Source organism: Giraffa tippelskirchi, chromosome 9 (assembly GCF_054371585.1).
Source record: "Giraffa tippelskirchi isolate mGirTip1 chromosome 9, T2T-mGirTip1v1.2.pri, whole genome shotgun sequence".
In the NCBI taxonomy this organism is placed as follows: Eukaryota; Metazoa; Chordata; class Mammalia; order Artiodactyla; family Giraffidae; genus Giraffa; species Giraffa tippelskirchi.
This window is the reverse complement of record NC_137283.1, coordinates 35,748,209-35,772,813: the sequence shown is the minus strand read 5'-3', so window position 1 is coordinate 35,772,813 and position 24,605 is coordinate 35,748,209. Positions and strand designations below refer to the sequence as shown.

The 24,605-nt window shown below is 42.0% G+C and overlaps 1 protein-coding gene across 3 annotated transcripts in view; it reads right to left on the bottom strand.

The window, feature by feature from the left end:
- The window catches only part of PRICKLE2 (prickle planar cell polarity protein 2), a 346,419-nt gene that overhangs the window by 82,391 nt on the left and 239,423 nt on the right, over positions 1–24,605 (bottom strand). For all 3 annotated transcript variants that reach the window (XM_081524526.1, XM_081524524.1, XM_081524525.1), the window contains exon 3: positions 18,426–18,609. In XM_081524526.1, coding sequence (XP_081380652.1) covers positions 18,426–18,609 — 184 coding nt within the window. The remainder of the gene's footprint in view (positions 1–18,425; positions 18,610–24,605) is intronic.

Below are 24,605 nucleotides of genomic sequence, written 5' to 3'. Positions count from 1 at the left end.
TGATTTTGGTTTAAAGAGAAACTATCCAAAAATTTACTTAAGCTTGAGTTCAAGGTTGAATTCAAGGTTACATAAGGTGGCTTCGAAATACACTGAGGCTCTGGGTACCTTATAAGGAAGGAAAAGTCTTAGAAGCCATGTAACAAATGGTACTAAAGTACATCATGTGAGACCCCTGTTAGATTTAAAAAGGAGAGATAAAGCCTGGTATCTGTTAAAAATGAATTAAATAGGAAAGCAATGCATTAAGTACAATACGTGAGAAGGCCTTGAGGCTGGAGGAAGCTTGGGATACTTGAAGATTGGCAAGAGAGCCAGTGGGGCTGGATGTGAAGAGATGGCAAAGTAGCTATGAGAAAAACAGCAATGTGTCATATTGTTTTTCAACAAGAAAAAGGAAAGAAACCGGGAAAACTTGATTAAAATATAGAAGTCACGAAAATAGAAACAAAGCAGAGGAAAATAAGATAGCAAATAGAAAATAACAAAATACGTGGGAACAATAATTATCTAAGTTAGCATAGAAAATGTAAATATATCCATCAATTAAAAGACTGCCAATATGGATTAAAAACAAAAACCCAACATCCATGATATGCTGCTTACTTAAAACAAATCCCTAAGAAAACGCTGAAGTAAAAGAATGGAAAAGTACAGTCTTGCAATTACTCCCCTCAAAAAAGCTAGCATACAATATCAATACTGAAGAAACTATATTTATGTAAACATAATTAGGATGGATTAAAAGAGATGCTACAATTGATTAACAGCTCCATGGTCATTTCAAAATTAATAGTGACGCAATTTGTTGAGTCATCAGTTTCCTACTTATTTTCCGGGAAAACTTTATTAATGCACCTGTTTATAAACTTTTAAAGGACCATAAAAATGATCTTCATGTTAAAATAAATGCATACAAGATAATAAAAGGAAGACAAATTGATAAAAATTGGAATGTATTCATAAACTTGTAGGTGCCCAAAAATACAGCCTGAAAATATAAGGAAAACAGAAATACAAGAAGAAACAAACGTATAAACATTGTGAGAGATTTTAAAGTGTGTGTCTTGGGACTTCGCTTGTGGCCCAATGGTTAAGACTCTGGGCTCCCAAGGCAAGGGGCCCAGGCTTGATGCCTGGTCAGGGAGCTAGATCCCACACACCACAAGTAAGGGTTCTGCAACTAAGGCTCCCGAGTGACACAACTGAAAGATCCTGTGACTAAGACTCAGTGCAGCAAAATAAATAAATGAACAGTAAAAAAGTAAAACGTGTCTCAGCATCAATAGATCAAAACAACAAAAAATTATAAAGGCTACAGAGTATAATCAGGCTTCTCTTGTAGCTCAGTCGGTAAAGAATCTGCCTGCAGTGCAGGAGACCAGGTTTTGATTCCTGGGTCAGGAAGATCCCCTTCAGAAGGGAATGGCAACCCACTCCAGTATTCTTGCCTGGGAAATCCCATGGATAGAGGAGCCTGGTGGGCTACAGTCCATGCGGTTGCAAGGGTTGGACCCTACTTAGCGACTGAAACGCCACAGAGGATAACAATAGTAATAACTGTTCACTAACTCTATCACCTTGCTTCTAACAATTTAGAAACAATATTTTGCTTATTCTGACTTAAGAGTGGGAAGAAAAGATTTCACCACCTTATATGCCAAATGGGGAACAAAAGCTAGAAGGTGCTAAGAAACCTGGGGAAGGCCACTTAGACAACCACGGTCCGAACTTTTCTGATTCATAACTCTTTCTAGACTTTCATGCTCCCTATTCTATACATGTGCCTTTTCGACCACCCCCAGGTAAATCTCCCTGTAGTAAGGGGAAGAATGCTGAGATAAATTAACTCAGCTCCCTAAATTCTGACTATATAACAATGTGCAAGTCATACACTTTCTCCGAGGCTGTTTCTTAAATATCATTTACAAGGCTTACGTTTAATAATTCCTTAAGTCTTATTTCTATGAGTCTTATATCTCTTCCACCCCTAAACCCCCAGACTCTGGACAAGAGCTTCAGATTTCATTCCCAGTTCTTTTTTTTCCCCCTTCAGATGGACTTTTTCAAGAAAAATGTTTTCACTTTTGGCCTTTCCAATTAGTAATTATATCTAATGTTTCTTAAAATATCAGGTACTGGGATAGTTGCTGTATAAGGCAGGAACCATCACTATCTTCATTCTATGCGTGCTAAGTCAATTCAGTCATGTTTGACTCTTTGCAACGGCATGAACTGTAGCCCACCAGGCTCCTCTGTCCATGGGATTCTCCTGGCAAGAACACTGGAGTGGGTTGCCATTCCCTTTCATTCTATAGATGAGGAAAAATGACTGCATCAAGGTAAAATAACTTGTTTCAATCATAAATATAGCCAAAGAGCAGCAGGAGTGCTGGATCAGGTACCATATGCATCTGATAGCACAGCCATGGATTTTAATCACTGCACTTGGGAAGGACCACCCACTGACCATATTTCAGCAGAGCTATTTCTCATGTCATATTCACCATCCGGATGAACTACTGATTTCTACACAGCAGTGGGGTCCAAGCGAGGATGGATGCTTCAAAATCATGCCCAAGTCCAACCTCAAATGGACTTGCATAGTTTCAGTTGACTGTCTCCCTCAAACAATATGAACAGAGTTGCCAAGTGGTTGACAAAATTAGTCAGTTGACATTTCAGCTCCTTTCTCTGCCTGCCTCTCCAGCCAAGGCTATGATGCTTGCAATGATTTACAAAATGATGGAAAAGGAGGCAGAGAACAAAAAAGAGGCTGAAGCGTTCAACATCTTAACCATCAAAACTTGCAAAATCATAACCTACTTCCTTTCCTCCACCAAATATTCAATGCCAACGAGGACAAAGGCACCATTTCTTATTCCTAACACCCTTTGGCAAGAATCAGAGAGGAGGTAGGATTTCATGGAAGAAATGAAAAGTTACCATTGAGCTAGGCTAGTTAATATTTACAGTCCATCCTAGGTTGCTGCTAGACTTTTTGGTAGCTTTATGGATATTAGAAAAAGACACCCTCCTGTCAACCCGAACTACAAGTTAGAAAAAGCAAGCTCCCAATCTCAGAAGGGGGAGTAGACTGCAAGGTGCCCTAGGTTAAATAAAATTTCCTACTCTGGTTAGTGGGCTTCCTAGGTGGCTCTAGTGATAAACAACCTGCCCGCTGATGCAGATCCGGGTTCGATCCCTGAGTGGGGAAGATCCCCTGGAGGAGGGCATGGCAACCCATTCCAGTATTCTTGCTTGGAGAACCCCATGCACAGAGGAGCCTGGCAGGCTACAGCCCACAGGGTTGAAAAAGAGTCGGACACGAGAGAAGTGACTTAGCAACACGCACGTACACTCTGGTTTGTCATCATCACAGCCCAGCTGAATTAGCCTTTCATCACCGCCTTTGCCAGGCACCTTTGTGTGGCACACAAACTGGGCAACTGCATGTGGTAGCCCTGATCCTCTACCAAGCTGAAAGGTTATGAATTTATCTTTTTGGCTCAGGAAATATAGGTTCAGAAATCGCCGGAATAACTAGCTTCCCTTAGCAAGATAGGATCACTGAGTTTTAATCAGCCTTTCTAATTGTCAGAGCAATAACAACTACCACCACTATTTATCGAGGGCCAACTATATGGCAGGTATTGTCTCAGAGCATTTAGAGATGAAGAAAAGAGCCAGTCCGTGGAACTGATTTTTTAGTGCCATCCATCTGGATGTTGATGAGGTTCTGTCCCAAATCTCTGTTTTTATTGTGCATAATTAATATTGAGCAATTCTTTCTGACAGTATTTGGCCAAAGGGCTCAGTTACTTGCTAAGGCAACCAAGCAACATTAGGAAGACTCCAACACTGGCATGCAAGGATGCTTGCCTTCCTACTTGCTAAAGAGCAACTTCATTCACTTTATTTAAGTATTTGATATAGGATAACTTCACATATTTAAAGTAAACAACTTGATAAGTTTAGACATAGACACAGACCCACAAAACCATCAGCATAATCAAGATACTAAAATACCTGTTACCTTCAGAAGTTTCCTCTGCTCATTTGTCATTTCTTCCTCCCCCTCTCTCCATTCACCTCTTCAGCCCCAAGTAACCACTGGTCTGCTTTCTGTCACTACAGACTAGTTTAACATTTTTATAGAGTTTTATATAAATAGAATCATACAGTAGGTACTTTTATGGTCTGTTTTCTTTCACTGAGAATAATGATTTTGCGATTCATGAATGTCATTGCATATATGAAGCGTTCATTCCTTTTTATTATAGAGTAGTATTCTACTCAATAGCAGAATTTGTATATCCATTCAGGTGCTGATGGACATTTGGGTTGTTTCCAACTTGGAGTTATAAAAAAAAGAAAGCTAAAAGCTGCCATTTTTAAAGCCATGTGCTTAAGGCATTGCCTCATTTAATCCTCACTACTATGCTACAGTTGGATAATGATATTCTTATTTTTCAGAGGATGACATGCAAGCTCATGGAAGTGGATGAACTTGGCCAACATTTGAGAGCAACACAGCTAAGACGTGAACACAGAGCTAGTTAGTGTCAAAGCTTATACTCTGGAACACCATGAGTGCAGGGGGATAGGTACTTCAAAGGTAGACGCCATGGGGCACCAGTGCAGAGTCTGTAGTCCGTGTGGGTCTTCCTCAGAGAGGGACTGTCCACACCTGCCTGTGAGTAATTCCACACTACACAAAGCACACCATCCATACAGGGCCTGGGAAGCACCAATTCTAAACTGAACTCGGAAAACAGCCTCAGTGAAATCACACTTAAACTAAGAGTGTGCGCTTAATGGGCACTTAATAAATACATAACTGCTGAATGGACACATGGCTGAATGCACTAGCGAATGAATGAACGGATGGACAAACAGATGGACATATGGAGGAAGGCAGTTACTAGTTGCCCTGATGGTAGGTTCATCCAACCAAGCCATGAAACCACTCAAATGTCTCACGAGGCGGAAGGCGGCAGGGCTCATCTTGATCAGACATCAACTGTCACACCAGCCCACAGCGTAGGCTGCTCAGTCGGCAGAAAGGGTGAGCGGCTGTGAACTCCTACAGGATGTCAAAGTTCTGAGGCTCACTCCCCATGTCCGGGATTCTGGTACACACTTACTATAAAAGTGGGAGCCATCTGTCTTGAAAGTAGGACCTCCGATGGCAGGTCTCCCTTCCTGCATTTGCAGATGGGCCTTGGCTTTTCCAGGCCTCGTGCTGTGCACATGAGCCTTGAGAGGGCCCTGCTGGGGGCATCTGGCCACACTGCCGCTTACTTCATCTGGCAGAGGCCCTTCAGTCTGAACCCAAGTTCTAATCCCACCTCTGACAGCTCCTTTGAAAACCAGTTCATTAACAGGCAGTTTTATAGAAGGCTGCACACACAGGCATACTTCCCATCACCATCAGATGACGTCAGTGCATGACTGGAGCCAAGATCAACAGAGCGTCGCTCATGTGACTGGCTTCCTGAGAACGGCAAGAGATTGCATTCAGGCCTCCTCCTATCTTCCTTCTTCCCTTCCCTTCCCACTCATTCCTCACCCAGCATCGAGAACTCTGGAGTGAGTGACGGTGAAAGCTAACACAAGAGAAGCAGCTTGGAAGAAATGTAATCCAATCCAGGTGGGGAGGCGTGCATCTCACCGCAGCCATGAAATCCCATTTTGAGCTCAGCATGTGCTGATAGAGTAATGAAATGAAGACGACACTGCAAATAGCTGGTGACTCTAATGATTGTGTTTGTGGGGTTTTTTTTGAGGGGTTATTCGATTCCCTCTCTATGAACCAGAACCACCCAGCAGGCCTAGAGAGATGAACTACTTCGTCACTGTTCTCTCCATGCCTGCACACCTGCCAGCCTCTGTCCCTCCTGGTATAAATAGCTTCTTATATAAAAAGTACAAACTGTCAATAGCCTGAAAGTGAATGGAAAAGCTGGGTGCCTAGCACTGTGGCCCTGGCCCAATGGTGAGTCACAGATATAGAGTTCACGGTTCCCAAACAGCAGGGACCAGAGCATCTTCCGGGTTAACAGGCTAAGGAGGGGGCGGAAGAAGTAGGACCAGTTAAAAAATTTTAAAAATTATCTTGATCCTATATGCAAGACAGCAAAAGAGACACAGATGTAGAGAACAGACTTTTGGACTATGTGGGAGAAGGCGAGGGTGGGACAATTTGAGAGAATAGCACTGAAACATGTATACTACCATATGTAAAAAGATGACCAGTGCAAAGTTTGATGCATGAAGCAGGGCACTCAAAGTGGTGCCCTGGTGCTCTGGGACAACCCTGAGGGATGAGATGGGGAGAGAGGTGGGGGGGGGGGGCTCAGGATTGAGGGGCACCTGTACACCCGTGGCTGATTCATGTCAATGTATGGCAAAAGCCACCACAATATTGTAAAGTAATTAGCCTCCAATTAAAATAAACACATTAATTAAAAAAAAAAAACCCTTCAATTCTCCTTTAATAAACAGCCTTGTATTCAGGCCATATTCAGCAGGTATCAGCCAGGGGCAACAAGCTGGGGATGAAAGACATCTTGCCCAGGGGGAAGATGCTGGAGCTGATCCTCTGTTGCTGTCCACGGGCAAAATCTGCATCAGTGTCCGGAAGACCCAAATAACGAGGGTGGTGATGATAGTAGCTACCATTTCATGAAGATCTATGAGTCAGCATCTCCTAGGCTCTTAAGAGAGTAATTCATTTAGCCTTCACCACTATGTTAGACTTGGGCACAAGCCTCTTCATTTTACAGACAACAAGCTTAAGGCATCCAAGATTACAAAGCTAATAAGTGGTAGAGCCAAGATTTGGCTCCATGTACTTTTGACACTCTTGTTTTTCGGGAACCCAAGAGCAGAGGTTCTCAAGCTTTGGCCTGCGTGAGAAACTCCTTAAGGCTCTGTTGAAAGAGAACACTGGGCCCACCTCCAGGGCTCTGGTTCAGCAGGTCTGGGACACAGCCTGAGAATCCGTATATTTTACTAAGTTCCCAGGTGATACTAATGTTGCTGGTATGGGAACCAGACTTTGAAAACCACTGGAATGGCTGAATCTGGGTAACCTAACCATCATTCCAAGTAATAACTCAGCTTAGATGTCATCTCCGCAGAGAGGCTTTCTTTGGTCGCCTCATTTGAAGAAGTAGATTCGCCAAATCAGGGACTAGCAAACTACACAGCCTGTGGGTCAAATCAGGCCCACTGTCCGGTTTTGTTAATAAAGTTTTATTGTCACATGATCATGCCCATTCATTTATGTGTTGTCTGACTGCTCTCACATGACAACGTTGGAGCTGGGTATTTGCGACAGAGACTATGTCCCACAAAACTGAAAATATTTACTGTCTGGCTCGTCACAGAAAAATTTTGCCAACCCTGGCTCTCAATCATATCATCCCCCTTTTTAAAAATTGCTTTCCCAGCACGCTGAAAGTGTATTGTTCATTCAATAGTTCACCTGCCTGATTCTTCCACTAGAGTGTCAGCTCCGAAAGAGCAAGAACACTTGTTTGTTCATGGCTGTTTCTGCAGTACCTGGAACATACTTATCACTTGATAAATATCTGCTCAATGAATATCACTGTTGAGTGCCCAGGTATGAAGACACCATACCAGGAATACAAGGGCCAGTGGAAGAAGATGACAAAATGTGTCTGTCACCAAGTGGGTTCCTAGCCAGGATGAGAGACTGAGAAGGGCCGGAGATAGAGAGATTGCTGACAGGGAAACAAGCCTTTGAAGAAGGTGGGGCTCTGCTACTTCCTGCAGTGGTGGGGAAACTGGAGGTGGGGAGAGAGGAATTCCTTAGTCACCAGGGTCACCTGGAGATGCAAAGCAACCTGTCTCCCCTAGGAATGAAAGAGCCTACTGTGACATATGCTGCTCCCACCTCCAACACACGCCAAGTCAGCTTCCTCGGATCTGATATCTTGGGTGGGTCACCATGGAGGTGAGGGCGGTGTAGGAAGAATAGCCCAAACGGGTCCTGGGTCAAGTAGAAGGCTGGAGTGAGTTCCGCCTCTGCCCATTGAGAGCTGGGGCACCCTGGTCAAGCCTCTGACTCTCGAGCTGCAAGGTATTCAGTGGGAAAAGAGGGGATTTTATACGAGGATGAAATGTGACTTAATTCATGTAACATCTGTTTACTGAATAATCTTTCAGACATTATTTTAAGCACTGAGGATATGGTGGTGAACAGGACCATGTCTGTCTCTCTCCAATAGGCTGACATATTAGACATTTTAGAAGGTAGGCCATGTGACAAAAGGGGTAGACACAAACGTATATAAAGCATACATTACGCACTTGGTTTGGTGAAGGCCTCTTGCTCCCTCTCTAGTCACCTCTGAATGGGGAATCTGTGTTGGCTTATCTCTGCTCACAGGCAGACAGGTCAAGGTGATGGGTGACGGGGGCGCCTTTGATTCCCCAGGGCGAGGAACAGCAGTGGAACTGCCCAGCCCTCAGGTCGGTGGGTGGCTGCCTTGGCAAGACCTCAGCATGGCGCGGGCCCTACTTATTTCTCCCTAGACCGTCCAACAATGCCCTCCCCAAATTCTGAGCATAGATACAAAGTGAGTACAGATTTCATTTCACTTCTGAACTTCTGCAACCAGCCAGATCTTTGCAGGGTGGGCTTCCTCCTATCATTCAGTAGCAGCTCAAAGACCATCTCCCCAGAGAGGCAGGTCCTGACCAATCAATCTAAATTAGCCAATCCCTGCCGCCCCAACACTCTGGCCCACAGTCCTGATCATAGAAGCCACTTTATTTCCATCATTTGTTGTTGTTGTTGTTCAGTTGCTCAGTTGTGTCCAACTCTGTGTGACCCCATGGGCTGCAACACTCCAGGCTTCCCTGTCCTTCACTATCTCCCAGAGCTTGCTATAACTCATGTCCATTGAGTCGGTGATGCTATCTAGTCTTCATGGTTAATTAAATGCAAAGCACCTAAGAGAGTGCCTGGTGCATGCAGGAGTTCACTAAATGTTTACAGCTCTACTGTTTACATCATTTTTAAATTTACAATGTTCAATTATCTCAGTCGTTTGTTTCCTAATGGACAGGTCTCCAACAGCCCCACTTAGAAACCTCAGTGATCTTGGTCATTGTTTCATCTGCAGTGCCTAGCATGGTGCCTGCACAGAGGAGGTGCACAGGAGACCAGTGAACAAAGGAATGAAACAGTCCTTTTGCTGTTCCTTTGTCACAGAGTTCTCCAGCATACACTGTGATTCATCTTTCAACTCTGACTAGGGGGTAGAGTCCAGTGGAAAGCTGGCATGAAGCCCACCCACTAGAAATGGCTGCTGAAGAGGCTGAGAGTGACAGAGTAAGGAGCTATGCCTTCAGATGACCTGAGCATCCTCAGAACAGGCCACTTTGCTTTGTGGGAAGGCTCTCTTTGCACTCTGAATGGTCTACAGAAAATTCCCCTGGAACTTACTCCTCGCCGATCTGGGCACTGAGAGGCTACAGGTAACCTCAGGCACCGAGGAAGGAGGGGTGGCAGAGTGCATTTCTTCAGCAGACATCCCCAAAGCCCACTTGGAACATTGAAGTTTTCAGAGTCAGGTGGCTCCGCCTGGGCCCCTGTTCAAACTGCTCTGGTTCAGTGCGGCCAGAAGTTCACGAGAAAGAAGCTGCACCTTTACAGCAAGCCCACAGAAGAGAATGTGGGGAGCAGAACAGTTCCTGCAGCAGCAGGATGAAAATAATTTTTTAAAGCCTTTGAAAAGGCTGAGGAGGAGCCCTGGATTCCGGCTGATCCTATGCTGACCCTCTCCCACCCGACATAACCATCCTCCATGTGGACAGCCTGATGTTCCTTCCCCGCTTTTTCCTGCTTGCTCAGGGCAGTAGTGATCAGTGACACCTGCTACAGCTTCACAAGAAGGGTGATAAAGAGACAGTCATTCTACTGAGCATCTACTGTGTGTAGACACTGCCCTGGGAACTTTCTACATGCTCCCTCACTCAGGGCCAGACCAGCCCTGTGCTAGATCTATAGATCTGCAGAGTAACAGCTCCGGGCTCTCGGTGTCTAAGACTGAATTCCTCCCTGCTGCTTCTCAGCTGTGTGATCCTGGGCAAGTTACTTCACTTCTCCAAGCCCTGCTTCAGTCATTTCTAAAACAGGAATAATAACGACCAAATCACGTTGTTATAAACATGTATATTATCATATGTGAAACAGAACACCATTCCATGTTCGATGCATGAGACAAGGGCTCAGGGCCGGGGCAATGGGATGGCCCAGAGGGATGGGATGGGGAGGGAGGTGGGTGGGAGGTCCAGGAAGGGGATCACATGTAGACCCATGGCTGATTCATGTCAATGTATGGCAAAAACTATTACAATATTGTAAAGTAATTAGCCCCCAACTAAAATAAATAAATTTATTAAAAAAAAAAAAAAAAAAAGAATGGAAATCACATGAATATCATGTCAGAGAAGCCTGGTAGCAGAAAGACTAATTTGCATTGGCATTTATAATGGAGAAAACTTACATATTACTTGTGAAATTAAAAATAAAGATTGTTTTAAGAGACAAAAAAAAAAAAAGAAAAAAAAATTAAGAGTGGTAATGCATGTAAAGTTGAAAATGGTGGTGGGCACGAAACAAGGGTTCAGAGCAAGTTTAATAATTGTCTCCATGCTATTATCATCACCCTCAGGAGGAAAACTGAGGCTCCTGGAAACTGAACAACTTTCCCAAGGTCAGAAAGGGAGCAGAAGCCAGACTTACTGGACTCTGGGAGCGGGGCTTTTTCCACTGCACTATAATGCCTCCCCTTGAGCCTCCAAATGCATTCTCCAAGTGATCCTGTGACACAACTGGTCTTCTGGTTTGGAAACATGGAGGGCTTCTGCCAGACCCTTGGCTCCTGGCACCCAGAGTGCTAGAGCTGGTGGTGCTGCCACAAGTCTGTGCCAGAACACTGTCCTTGCCCGCATGTCATCCATCTCCTGCCTTTCCAACCTAAGACATCTCTGAAGCCGCTGGGATTGTTCGGGGAATTTGCTTGAGTATGTTTTTAAGAAAAACAGGGAGCAGGAATAATGGATACAGAATAATCCTGTTTTTATGTAGAAAAACATTGAAAAGACCTTTATCTTTTCATTGCGATGCAACCCTGAACATCACTGGTTCTGCAAAGGCTCCTGGTCACCTGTCTGTCTCTTAACAAATATTGGTAGGGTGCCTGGCACTATGTATGCTAGGCACTGGGAAATTCCTAAAGAACAAAGCAGATAAGACCCCTGACCTCCTGAATCTTAAAGCAAAGTCAGAAAGCCAAATATTAAAGAAATAATTACAAGTTTGAGAGGTGCTATGTCCATGGGGTCGTGGACATAGAGAGTCAGACATGACTTAGTGACTAAGCAAAAAAATTAACGAAAAGGAAAATGGGGGGGACTCTTGGAAAGCATGGAATTGGGGACCTAATCTTATATTGAAAGAGTGGGGTGGTTAGAGAAACTCCTTCAGGAAATACATTTAATCTGACACCTGATGGATGAGTAACAATCATTAAATTAAAAGCCAAATAAAGAATTTTACATATTCCCAATAGAGGTATTTTAAACAAACTAATTCACTACTATATTTTAGGTAATATTGGATGGTCTATTTTGCCACATATGGAAAAATGCTTTGAAAGCCCCAAATTGGGCAATTACTTCTAGTATCCCCTCTTCATCCTTCCTGCAACAGTCTGAAGAGAAAGTTGAGAGTTCTGCAGAAATAACCTAATTGCCATTGTTTATATGCAAAAATAGGGTTATGGTCAAGGTAATGTCACTAACACTGGGAGACCAAAGATGTGAAGACATTCCTATCTGAGAACCCTCCATGGAAATCTGGAGTATCCAAAACATTGATAAAAGGACATTCACTCAGGAGAAGCAATCTGATGGTCTCTTCACATTTTCAAGGATCAGAAGCAGATGCAGAAAAACCATATCCTCACAGACCCAATGAAAGCTATCCACCCAGAGGACGCACCACTCACGACATTTCTGGACGGCAGTTTAGCACAACGAATCAAAAGTCTTACTGGCACAATGAATCAAAAGCCTTAAAGGGGTTTACATGTGACCTCTCCACCTCTAGGGGTCATGCTGAAGGAGAGGAGCAGGTAAGTGTACAGGAATGCTGGCTGCTACTGCTTTATTTAATATAGAGAAAAGCTCCCAAGGATGAGTATGTTCAAAAATAACTTTTCAGTTCAGGGCTGTTTGATGGTTGTGCTCCTGGCATTTGGGAGGGATCAATTCTCCTTTGCGCAGGATCGCCTGGTACTTCTCAGAATATTTAGCATCCCAAGCCCCTATCCATCAAAATTCGAGTGGAACCCCCTAACCATTTTGACAATAACTACCCCCATCTAAACCTACACTTCCTAATGCCTCCTAGTGGTGAGTGGTGACACTACAGGTTGGTAACTACTAATAGAGAACTATACACCTATTCCAAAAGATAATCTGGGTCTAAATACAGAAATTTGGGCTTCTCTGGTAGCTCAGGTGGTAAAGAATCCGCCTGCAATGTGAGAGACCTGGGTTCGATCCCTGGGTTGGGAAGATCCCCTGGAGAAGGAAATGGCTACCCACTCCAGTATTCTGACCTGAAGAATTCCATGGACTGTATAGTCCATGGAGTCACAAACAGTCAGACATGACTGAGCAACTTTCAAATACAGAAAAAATAGAGGAAAAAAATGTTCACAATATGTGAAATGAAAGAAATTTCAAGATAAATGGATAGCATCATCACATTTTTCTCCAAAACAAAACAGAAATTTAAGCCTATACACATAGATTCCTGTTACATGCATTCCAAGTGAAAGTAAAAGTGTTAATTGCTCATCATTTTGGACTCTTTGTGACCCCATGGACCGTAGCCTGCTGGGCTCCTCTGTCCATGGGATTCTTCAGGCCAAAATACTGGAGTGGGTTGCCATGCCCTCCTCCGGGGATCTTTCCAACCCAGGGATCGAACTCTCATCTCCTGTGTCTCCAGCATTGCAGGCAGATTCTTCACTGTTTGAGTCACCAGGGAAGCCCACACACATTCCAAAAACTCTGGAAAACAGTTTTCTGTGGTTGGCAGAATTATGAGTGATTTTTATCCGCTTTCCTTCTTCTTTTCTTTCCCTTTTTTCAACAGGCAGAGTCTTCCCATTATGGAAAGAGAATGCTATCTCTTGTTTTGGAGAACAAATGGTGACCCACCCAACAACCTGCTCCTCACACCATTTCAATTCTTGTTTTGACTTATCGGGAAAATGAGTACTGGCCTCTGCTCAAGCAGCGTGGGATCACCTTTCTCACTCTGCCAAATACTCAGCCTCGTTTCAAGGCAGCAGCTGTAATACCAGAGCTAGGACCTGGGAGGTGCTCAAATAAATGTTTACTCAACTGAGTCATCCTTTTCTTGTCTGGATTGGGCCACGCTTGTGTTGACAGGTCCTCCAGGTTTTAACACTACTTTTACCCAGTGGTTCTCAACCAGGGTGCCCAGCTCATCCCCCAGGGGCAATGAATGGTATTCTGATACGTGTCTGGGTCTGGTCATCCCAATGGAGGGCGTGGTGAGTGCTACTGGCATCAAGTAGGTGGTGGGGGCCAGGGATGCTGCTAACCATCCTATAATGCCCAGGACTGCCCCGACAGCAAGAATCATTCAGCCTAAAATGTCAACAGCACTGAGGTTTAGAAACCCTGCTCACCGTTTTCCTTTCTTACAGCTTGTTAAATAATTTCCAAATTCTTCCTAAAGTATTATCTACTATAAATGTCTCCCCAGAGCAGTTCTAGGAGACAGAGCACATACAATGACCTGCTGGAGTCTGAAGAGAAATTGGAGGCTTACAGATGACCTCAGAGGGGCCATCAGGGAAGACTCCAGTTTTCCGTCCTGCCTCCGCAGGGCTCTCTGCATAATATTAAATGCCTCACCCGGAGTGAGCAGAGACAAAGGATCTTGGCAACCTCTCTGATCAGTTTTCAGTCTGGTCATTAAAAAACGCACCTTAGAAGCCTTTCTTTTCCGGCATTGACTGTTATCTTTATGGTTTTTTATACTATTTTAAGAAGGCTGGGTTTTTGCAGCTAGTAGATTTTAATAAAATTAACTGCCCATATTCAAGAACACCTCCTTTTAAAAGGGGGGTAGCTTTCGTTGCCATTTTATTTAACTGAAGGCATTTCTCAGAAGAAACAGAATAATAAAGAGTGTCACCCGAAGGCATATTACCAACCCCACAACCAGGGAATAAAATGAAAGGTTTTTAACAAAAATGAAAGCACATTACTCGGAACCCTAACTGGTCTTGAGCATTTTGCCTCCAGCACAAAGCATTTTAATATCCACTGTAATTTCTCCTGATAGAAAAATGTTTTTTCTCAAGTCAGAGACAACTAACATCATATTAAATACCAGAATTTTTATTAGTAAGAGGTATTTGGGTCTTAAGTTTTTCTAAAATCTACCAGGCAACCTTTGAAAAAAATCTTTAAGCCTATAATCAGTTCCATAAGTAACAGACTTTCAAAGATCTTGTAATTTAAAAATCTGAAGACTATTTTTTTCATGCAACATGATCCCTTGAAACACCTTTAATACAGATTCTTATTTTATTAGGCAACTATAGAGCCCTTCAAATAACTTAAAAAGATAGTCTCTCTGGAGAACAATTTCCTTTCTAATCATCTGTGTCATATAGGTCTGAGTAAGTGTTGTGAATAGAGAAAACCATTTGAAGAAAAATACAATTACAAGAGATGGGAATACTCTGTCATCTGACATAATACAAACCACTGATTTAATAGCATTAATCATTTTCTTTCAAAACAAATCAAAAGAAAGATGTTTTATGTTCCCCAAAGATACTCACTTTGGATGAGGCAAGTGGCCTTCAAAAATACGTAAGCAATCATTTTTGGAATTGATGGATGTCACCAAGCCCTTTAACTTTTGCAAGTGTCTGTTCTCTTAGGTCAGTAGAAAATGTTCTCTGAATCTGGACATCATAGAATGATATTTAATGGCCTTAGAAAAGAATCTGCCTAAGCAGGGAACTGAAAATAGCTTAACTTTGGAATTTCAGAGCCCAATTCAGCAGGAAGCAACATGAACAAAAGAAGGATGGGTCTCTTGGAAGCTGCTGGAAATGAGGTTAGCAAGAAAACGAAACAGGCTCACAGATGTATCAAGGTGTGAAAACTCACTGCTCAAGTACTGGCAGTAGAAGGGTGATGTCAAACACAGATATTAGTCACCCACCACCTCATCTAAGTTTCCAGACAAACTCAATCAAATACTCTCATTCTGCTTCAACTTAATAATAATACAGTCTTTACAGAAACAGAAGAAAATAAAGATTTAACCTTAATATACAAACTGGGAGAAAACGTGCATGCATGCTAAATCTCTCCAACTGCATCCAACTCTTTGTGACCCTATGGACTGTAGCCCTCCAGGCCCCTTCAGGCGCCTCTGTCCACGGGACTTCCCAAGCAAGAATATTGGAGTGGGTTGTTGCCATTTCCTCCTCCAGGGGATCTTCTCGACCCAGGGATCGAACTCACGTCTCATGTCTCCCTACATTGGCATGTGGGTTCTTTAACACAAGTGCCACCTGGGAGAAAACATTCTTATTTATTTCTGCTGATAACCCAACACAGAATTCCTTTCAATTCTCACAGAGATTATTCTCTGTGAAAGTTTCTATTCTAAGACATTTTCATCCTAGTAAGAATTAGAATTGCCAACATCCACTGGATCATCAAAAAAGCAAGAGAGTTCCAGAAAAACATCTATTTCTGCTTTATTGACTATGCCAAAGCCTTTGACTGTGTGGATCACAATAAACTGTGGAAAATTCTGAAAGAGATGGGAATACCAGACCATCTGACCTGTCTCTTGAGAAACCTGCATGCAGGTCAGGAAGCAACAGTTAGAACTGGACATGGAACAACAGACTGGTTCCAAATAGGAAAAGAAGTACGTCAAGGCTGTATATTGTCACCCTGCTTATTTAACTTCTATGCAGAGTACATCATGAGAAATTCTGGGCTGGAAGAAACACAAGCTGGAATCAAGATTGCCAGGAAAAATATCAATAACCTCAGATATGCAGATGACACCACCCTTATGACAGAAAGTGAAGAAGAACTAAAGAGCCTCTTGATGAAAGTGAAAGAGGAGAGTGAAGAAGTTGGCTTAAAGCTCAACGTTCAGAAAACGAAGATCATGGCATCTGGTCCCAACACTTCATGGGAAATAGATGGGGAAACACGGCAAACAGGTCAGACTTTATTTTTTGGGCTCCAAAATCACTGCAGATGGTGATTGCAGCCATGAAATTAAAAGACGCTTACTTCTTGGAAGGAAAGTTAGGACCAACTTAGAGGGCATATTTAATAGCAGAGACATTACTTTGCCAACAAAGGTCCGTCTAGTCAAGGCTATGGTTTTTCCAGTGGTCATGTATGGATGTGAGAGTTGGACGGTGAAGAAAGCTGAGTGCCGAAGAATTGATGCTTTTGAACTGTGGTGTTGGAGAAGACTCTTGAGAGTCCCTTGGACTGCAAGGAGATCCAACCAGTCCATCCTAAAGGAGATCAATTCTGGGTGTTCATTGGAAGGACTGATGTTGAACCTGAAACTTCAATACGTTGGCCACCTCATGTGAAGAGCTGACTCATTGGAAAAGACCCTGATGCTGGGAAGGATTGGGGGCAGGAGGAGAAGGGGACCACAGAGGATGAGATGGTTGGATGGCATCACCGACTTGATGGACATGGGTTTGGGTGGACTCTGGGAGTTGGTGATGGACAGGCAGGCCTGGCGTGCTGCGATTCATGGGGTCGCAAAGACTCGGACACGACTGAGCAACTGAACTGAAGTGAAGAATTAGAATAGAATTCACAAAACTCAAATGCCTGTAGGGTATAGGAAGATGAACACGAAAGGATGAAATGGGCTTAGTGGTGACCAGGCTGACCTGGAGATTTACTCTTTTGAAACTCCGGAAAGAATGTCTCACACTCAAATCAATGGCCTGCATATCAATCCTTGAGAAAGTAAGATTTCAGATTCTCTTGAAGGTAAGATTTCAGATTCTCAAAATTTCAAGATCTAAATATCAACTTTAAAATTAAAATTTTTTAAGTATGAGCAATTTCTAAGTATTAGTGAGTAATTAAACATTTAAACAATCCTTTGCTGGTTAAACAAATCCCGGCTGTGTGCTTGCGATTCCATCTGTCAAATGACAACCTCATTACTGGAAGAAGAAAAATGAGAAATGGCTAACCGAGGAGATGTTATCAGGGTCCCATCCTCACGTTCTTGGTGAATTTTGGGGTATTCCCTCATCATAAAGAACTTTTTCTAAGAGCATCACATCTGAAGTTCCAGAGTTAACCTTTTAGGGCTTTTTAAGCTTTAAAACATTGCCAGACGTAGAGAAGATCTCCGGGGAAAGAACTTTTCTCTGTGAGAGGAAGGGAATAGTGGTCAAACCCTTAAGGCTGTGATAAACCTGACTCTCAAAGATGCACAAGGAAGATCATGAAAGTATCCAGCTTACAGGAGGGGCTTCTAAACCAACAGGAGGCTGGAACAGGAGAAAATTCCAAAGACCAAGAAATGCAAAGTGGAGGTTGTATATGAGTGAGAGAAATGCAGTGACACAGAAAGAAACCAAGTTCATCTAACCAAGCCAGCAGTATTTATAGCCTGCAGGCAGCGCCAAAATGTTTCAGGAAGCGCCAGTGTCTTTCTTTGTCAAGCCGGGCCAAACTGTTCCGCGCAGCATCAGATCACTAGGTAAACTCTCATTTCCTTACTCTCCTTTACAAAGAATCTTAACATTAAGATCGATGGCCAAGGAGGTACACCCCTTCCCTCTCCAAAAATGCAGTTTCATTACCTAATGTTTCTAGATGTTTCTAGAAAATCTTTTGGTAACAGCTTAAATGGAAATGCAGAATGAATTAGCTCATCATTTCTCTTCCTGGTTTCCCACTGGGGACCCAGACGTCTTCATCCCATACAGCAACGTCTCTTCGGACTCAGCAAAGTCAGCTCTTCCTTCTGAACCGCAATGAGGAAGTACGGGCAAGACCAAGGTAAAAGCCAAACCCATAACTGCCCTCTCGTCAAGAGTGGTAGCTCTGGGACTTCCCTGACAGGCCTGAGGCTAAGACTCTGCGCTCCCAGTGCAGGCAGCCAGGGTTCAATCCCGGCTCAGAGAACTAGATTCCATATGCTGCAACTAAGAGTTCACATGCCACAACTGAGACACAGTGCAACCAAAGAAATAAATATTAAAAAGAAAAAAAAAAAAGAAGAAGAAGAAGAAGAGAAAGAATGGTACCTGTTCAGGCTTCAGTCCCGGCGGGACCCAGGCGTACTCCTCCAGGGCACAGCCTGAGTCGTCATCCGAGGTCGAGTTCCTCTGGAAGTCAAACATGAGCTTGCTGACGGTCTTCTCCATCGCCAGGGGCATCACTGTGACCATGTGCTCCTCCTGAGGGCACTTGCAGTGCAGGCAGATCTTCCTGCAAGTACCGAAGGCAGGAGGTGAGAAGGAAGGCAAAAGAAACCATTTTTTCACTTGGCCGGCCACTCACCAGCCCTTGGATCCTAAACCATAAACACATTCTTTGGCAACTGGCTTTTGGCAAAAGCATCTAAAGGAGTGTTCCACACCCTGGCTGTCTTTGTAGAAGGTGTGGCCCAGCATACCTGCAAAGCTCCTGAACAGTCAGTCAGGGGCCACCAGGTAAGCATGCTAAGGACATTTAAACAGGGATGCCGAACTTGTCTTCTCAATCAGTATCCAAAGAGGCAAGTCAAAATACCTTTTACACTGGATATGCACCATGACCACAATTTCCTTGACTGGAATAGCAATTAAATATATACTATACATAGGCAGATCCAAAATATCACCAGGAGATTTAACAAATACTGACAACATTCCATTTTTATAAAAGGTTTTCAGACCTTAGGAAAAGAAAGTGGTTTTAAAAATAACTGCAGGTGAGATTTTCTTTAAGAAGAGTAAAAATAGTTTTGTTTTTTTTTTTTTCCCATGAAACAAATCTGACCCTAAGATCTTCTGGGAAAGATTTTCATCTCCACTGAAGATCCTTGTGGGTTTGAAATTCTAATTAGAAACCCCAAATTACTCCACATTGGTAGCTGTTTTTTTAATGTACAAGAGCATCATGCATGTGAATTATTTCAAAAGATAGCAGCCAAAGACACAATTCTCTCCCCCAAATTGAACATTTCTCTTTTAAGATTACCATCTGTTCCCTTTCTCCATGGCTACAAAAATGATGAAGCAATAAAAACGTTGATGTCAGCAACACAAAAGCACTTTTAGCTTCCACCAGCGAAATTAAAAGTAAAAAGAGAGGAAAAAAGTAAAGGAGGAAAAAAATTTTAAGAAAATAAGCTGTTCTACCTGCACTCGGACCTTTAGGATTAGTTTCAGGAGCACCTTATAAAAGTGATGAGAGAGCCCAGAATTCTAATCCCCACATGCCTGAATTTTTCAACAAAAGCTTTGTGAAGATATAATTCACATACCATAAAATTCAGCATTTTAGAGTGTACAATTCACTGGTTTTTAGTATATTTACAGAGATGTGAAAGCACCACCATTATCTAATTTTAAAACATTTTCTTCACCCTCAAAAGAAACTCCACGTGCATTAGCAGTAACTTCTCACCCTCCCCTCCCCCTGGGCCCTGACAACCACTAATCTATTTCCTGTCTTCAAGGTTTTACTTGTTCTGGAAATATCTGGAAACTTCACATAAATGGAATCTTACTACATACAGTCTTACCATACACATAAATGGAATTTTACTATACACAGGCTTCTTACGCATAGGCAGGATGTTTTCAAGATAAATCCACGCAGAAGCACATGTCAATCTTTCATTTCCTGCATTATAATACTCCATTATATGGATATACTACACTTTGTTTATCCATTCATCAGTCAGTAGACATTTGAGCTGCTTCCACTTTTCACTCTTTTTGAATAACGCTACTCTGTTTATGTGCAAATTCTCTGTATGTTTTCAGTTCTCTTGGGTATTTACCTAGGAATGGAATTGCTGGATCATACAGTAACTTTATGTTTAACATTCTGAGGAACTGCAAACTGTTTTTCAAAATATCTATATCTTTTTGACATTCCCACCGTTAATGAATGAGTGTTCCATTTTCTCCAAATTTTTGTCACACTTGCCATTGTCTTTCTCTGTGATTGTTGCCTAGTGGGTGTGAAGTGGTATCTTACAAAGGCTTTGATTTGTGCTTCCTCAATGACTAATGATGTTACACGTCCTTTTATGTGATTGTGTATCTTATCTGGAGAAATGTCTATTCACATCTTTAGTTCATTTAAAATTGTCTTTTTATTGCTGAAATGAAAGAATTCTTTATATACTTTTTTGGATACAAGTCCTTATCAGATATATGCTTTGTAAAGTTTTTCTCTCATTTGGTGGACTGTCTTCCCTTTATGATGAAGTCCTTTGAAACACCTAAGTTTTTGATTTTGAGGAAGTCCATTTTTTCCCCCTGTTGTTCTTTCTGCTTTTGGTATCATATTTAAGGAACCTAAGGTCGTAAGATTTACTCTTGTATCTTCATCTCAGAATTTTATGGTTTTAGTTATTTATGGGTCTATGACCCATTTTGAGGTGCTTTTCATATATGGTATGAAATAGGAATCCAACTTCATCCTCGTGTGGCTATCTAACTGTCCCAGCACCATTCAATTCACTTGCATTGACCCTTGTCAAAAATCAGTTGACCATAAATGTAAGCATTTATTCTAGACTCTCAACTCAATTTCATTTCATATTTTGGTGTATATGTCTCTTCTTATGCTAGTACCATACTGTCTTGATTACGGCACTTTTGTAGTAAGTTTTGAAATTGTGTAGTGTGAGTCCTCCAACTTCCTTCTTTTAAACATTTTTTTTTTTTACTTTTTTTGGGCCCCTGACATCTGCACTATAAATTATAAATTTTAGGGTTATTTTGCCAATTTTTGCAAAAAATTAAGCTCGGATTTTGACAGGCACTGTGGTGAATCTTTAATTTGGAGAGTTACTGCTATCTTAACAATATTAAGTCTCCCAATCCATGAACAAAGAATGTCTTTCTATTTATTTCCATTTTTTTGAATGTGTGTATTCCTTAGGACTTTCCATATACAAGATCATGTCATCTGTGAATAGAGATCGTTGTATTCCTTCCTTTTCAATCTAATGCCTATTTTTTCTTTATCCTGTCCTATTGCCTTGCCTAGGTCCTCCAGTGATCCTAACTTGCAAATGTCTAAGTTGTTCTTTGCCTTGTTCCTGACCTTAAGGGAAAGCAACCAAATCTTCACCATCAAGTATTACATAATTGTGGAGATTTTGGTAACTTTTCTTCATTAAGTTGAAGAAGTTTTCATCTATGCTAGTCATTGAGAACTTTTAATCAACAAAGGGTGTTAGTCAAATGCTTTTTTTTGGATCTATTGAGATGATCAGTTGGGTTTTTTTTTTTTTTTTTGGTCCCTATTCTTTTAATGGCCCGAATTTTGACACCAAAATGTACTTGAAGAAATGAAATCAGTTTTGTCCAGCCAAGTGAGGCCTGTCAGATTCTCCTACTTCCTGTTTTTCATCTGACTGAACATATACATGAAGAGAATGCTCACTGGGATCTTGTTTGCAACTCCAAACTCTGAGAAGTTTTATCCAAATCTTGGCTGTTGCTTTTAAAAATAGCCTGAGCTCATTTTAACAGTAACTCGTTAATTAATCACCTACTGTAAAGAAGTCAGGGGTCTTGGGAAGCATTCAAGGTCTTTTTTTTTTTTTCCTCTCCAGAACTTTTTATGTCAGTTTATGACTTAAGGGGAAAAAAGTCTCCCTATGTTTAAACAAGTATAGGAAGCTCTTCAGTGACTAATTTTTTACTAGCAAGTCACACTTTTAGAACCAAATGTAGAGATACTTTTTTCTAAATTTAGTCTTTAGAATATTCATCAATGAAACTCATTTATTCAGCAAGGCTGGGAAGAGCATACTTTTTAATGCTGGACGGACATAGTCTAATGAACAGAAGCTCCAGAAGAAGGAACAAAGACAAAAGCGAAACAGAATTAAAGAACCAGATCCATAATGAATCTCACTGAATAGGAGCCTGAACAGAGGAGTAAGAGGAGAGGGCTAAGGGTCCTCTTTAGTCATTTCACAAGTAACCGCCAAGTACCTACCATCTGCCAGGCACTGGTCAAGACACTAGTGATACTCAAGCAAAAGAAAACAAAGATCCCTCCCCTCACAGAATCGATATACTCAGAGGGGGAGAAATATATCATAAACAAACAAAAACAATAACATATCACTCAATCAAGTAGTATGTAAAAGATGCTCAGTGCAATGCAAAACTAGAATGGTGAGGCAAAATGAGGGCAAGTAGGACTTGGGTGAGGGCACACAGGAGCAAAATGCACAGCATATGACTTGCTTCTACCTGATACCCGTGAGCTCAGATTTGCACACCAGTCCTCCAAGAAAGAACTATCACCTCCGCTTTCCAGAGAAGAAAACAAAGCAGAACAGAGATGCAAAGTAGGATCCATCTGACCTCCAAACCCTAACAATACCCTACAAAAGGCATACCTCATTCCCACCAGAGAGCAGCCTTTCGCTCAACAACAAATACATTCAGAAAAATCAAAACCAAACAGGAAAAAAGGGACGAAAAGAAACAAAAAAAAAAAGGTAAATCAAAACCATCAGGACCTTATGTATTTTCCCCGTTAGCTGTCTGCCTTCCATTCCTCATTTATAATTAACAGGCACTGCTGTGGCAAGGCATTTTCATTTGCAAAGAATTTTTAACCTTTGAGTGCTTGCATGACAGCCTTTGGAGAGACTAATTTAGTAACTCCTGTTTACAAATGAGCAACGGCAAGGCCTAGATGCTGAGAAAGGTGCAGAGGGTCAGAAGTAAAGCCAAGAGGATTTCTCTTGATTCTCATGTCTTTCTCTCCCTCTTGGCAAAATGCAAGCAACACCCAAGAGCTCTTACTTTCGACACACTGATTAAAGCTTTTCAGGAGTGCGTGGGGAAATATATGATTTGGTTTTGTTTTTTTTTTTCTTTTTTAAATAGACATTTATGAAAATAGAACCTGCTAGTAAAGCAGGATTTCATTAAAAAAAAAAAAAACAATCATACAAAGCATGCACTGGTTTCATTCTGTCAGAGTTGACATTCTACCTGTACATAATTGGGTTTGTGAATGACAGGTTTCCACAGAATAAGGCATGATTCAGAGCAGAGCTCCTGCATCCTCCGTCCTCCCTCCGTCTACCCAGCAACAACCCTTGCCACCCCCCCACCAGCCTAAAGTTGCAGCTATGAATTCATTTGCTTTCGTATTCAGAAGCCACAATTGGTTCTTCCATGACATACCCAAGACCAGCAGATGAAGGCTCTCCTTTCAACTGTCCCCAAGTACTCTGGTCATCTGCACCAGTGACCAAATCATGTGCAAAATGCCTAACGATTTATACCAGTGAACCCACTGACTATGATGCAAAAAGAATTCGTTATAAATGGATCAGGGGTGTTTGTCTGTTGGGGGGGCAGTGTCTCATCTTTGAGACGTTGACAGGTTATTAACAACACTGAACCCTGAACCACAATGTCTCCTTCTGTGTAAGAAGTGATAGGATGAAGGCAAAAAAGGAGTCCTCATTGTCACACAATGCTGACAAGTTCAAGTCATAAACTGCAGGATTCTAGATTTGTATAGGATTGGAAATATCATTAAGTCTTCCCCCTCTCCCCTTCCCCTTCTCTTTTTCATCCCTCATTTTTTTTTTTTTTTTTAAGGAGAGGAAAATATTTTTTTGCAAGAGAACTCCTATGTGGAAACTCATATAAAACAGAGCTGCCCAAGTTGATAAGACATCAGGAGGTCCTGTGCTCAACTTCTCTTAAGCTCCACCTTCTCCTAAACTCCAGGACCATTTTCATGGTCTTAACATCTCAAGGGTTCCAAAGACACAAGTCTGGAAACCAGCATACTTCCCAGGACAGCTCAAGGTCATTTGTAGTATTATCAAAATATGAAGTAGGTGCCCAATAATTGGAGAGATGACAGAAAGACAAAAAACAAAACAAAACAAAAACAAAAACAGAGGCTGTTGGATGACTTTTAAGAGACAGATAATTCTTTATCTTCAAACTGCAAATAATGATGATTCTGGTCATGGGAAATTATATGCCCTGTTTCTAAGACATTACATGGAGATGCCTAGGGTGTAGAGATGTATCCCCATGACTAATTTGACAAGTCTGAGACAGGGTCCTGGAAGTGCATTTTCACCAGCATTCCAGATGAATCTGACATGCACTTCGAGGACATGCTTCTGGAGCTATCCTCCCAGTTAGAAGGGAGCACCTGAGTCAGAGGATGGTCTGGAAAATGGTGTGTTCTACCAATATTTCCAATGG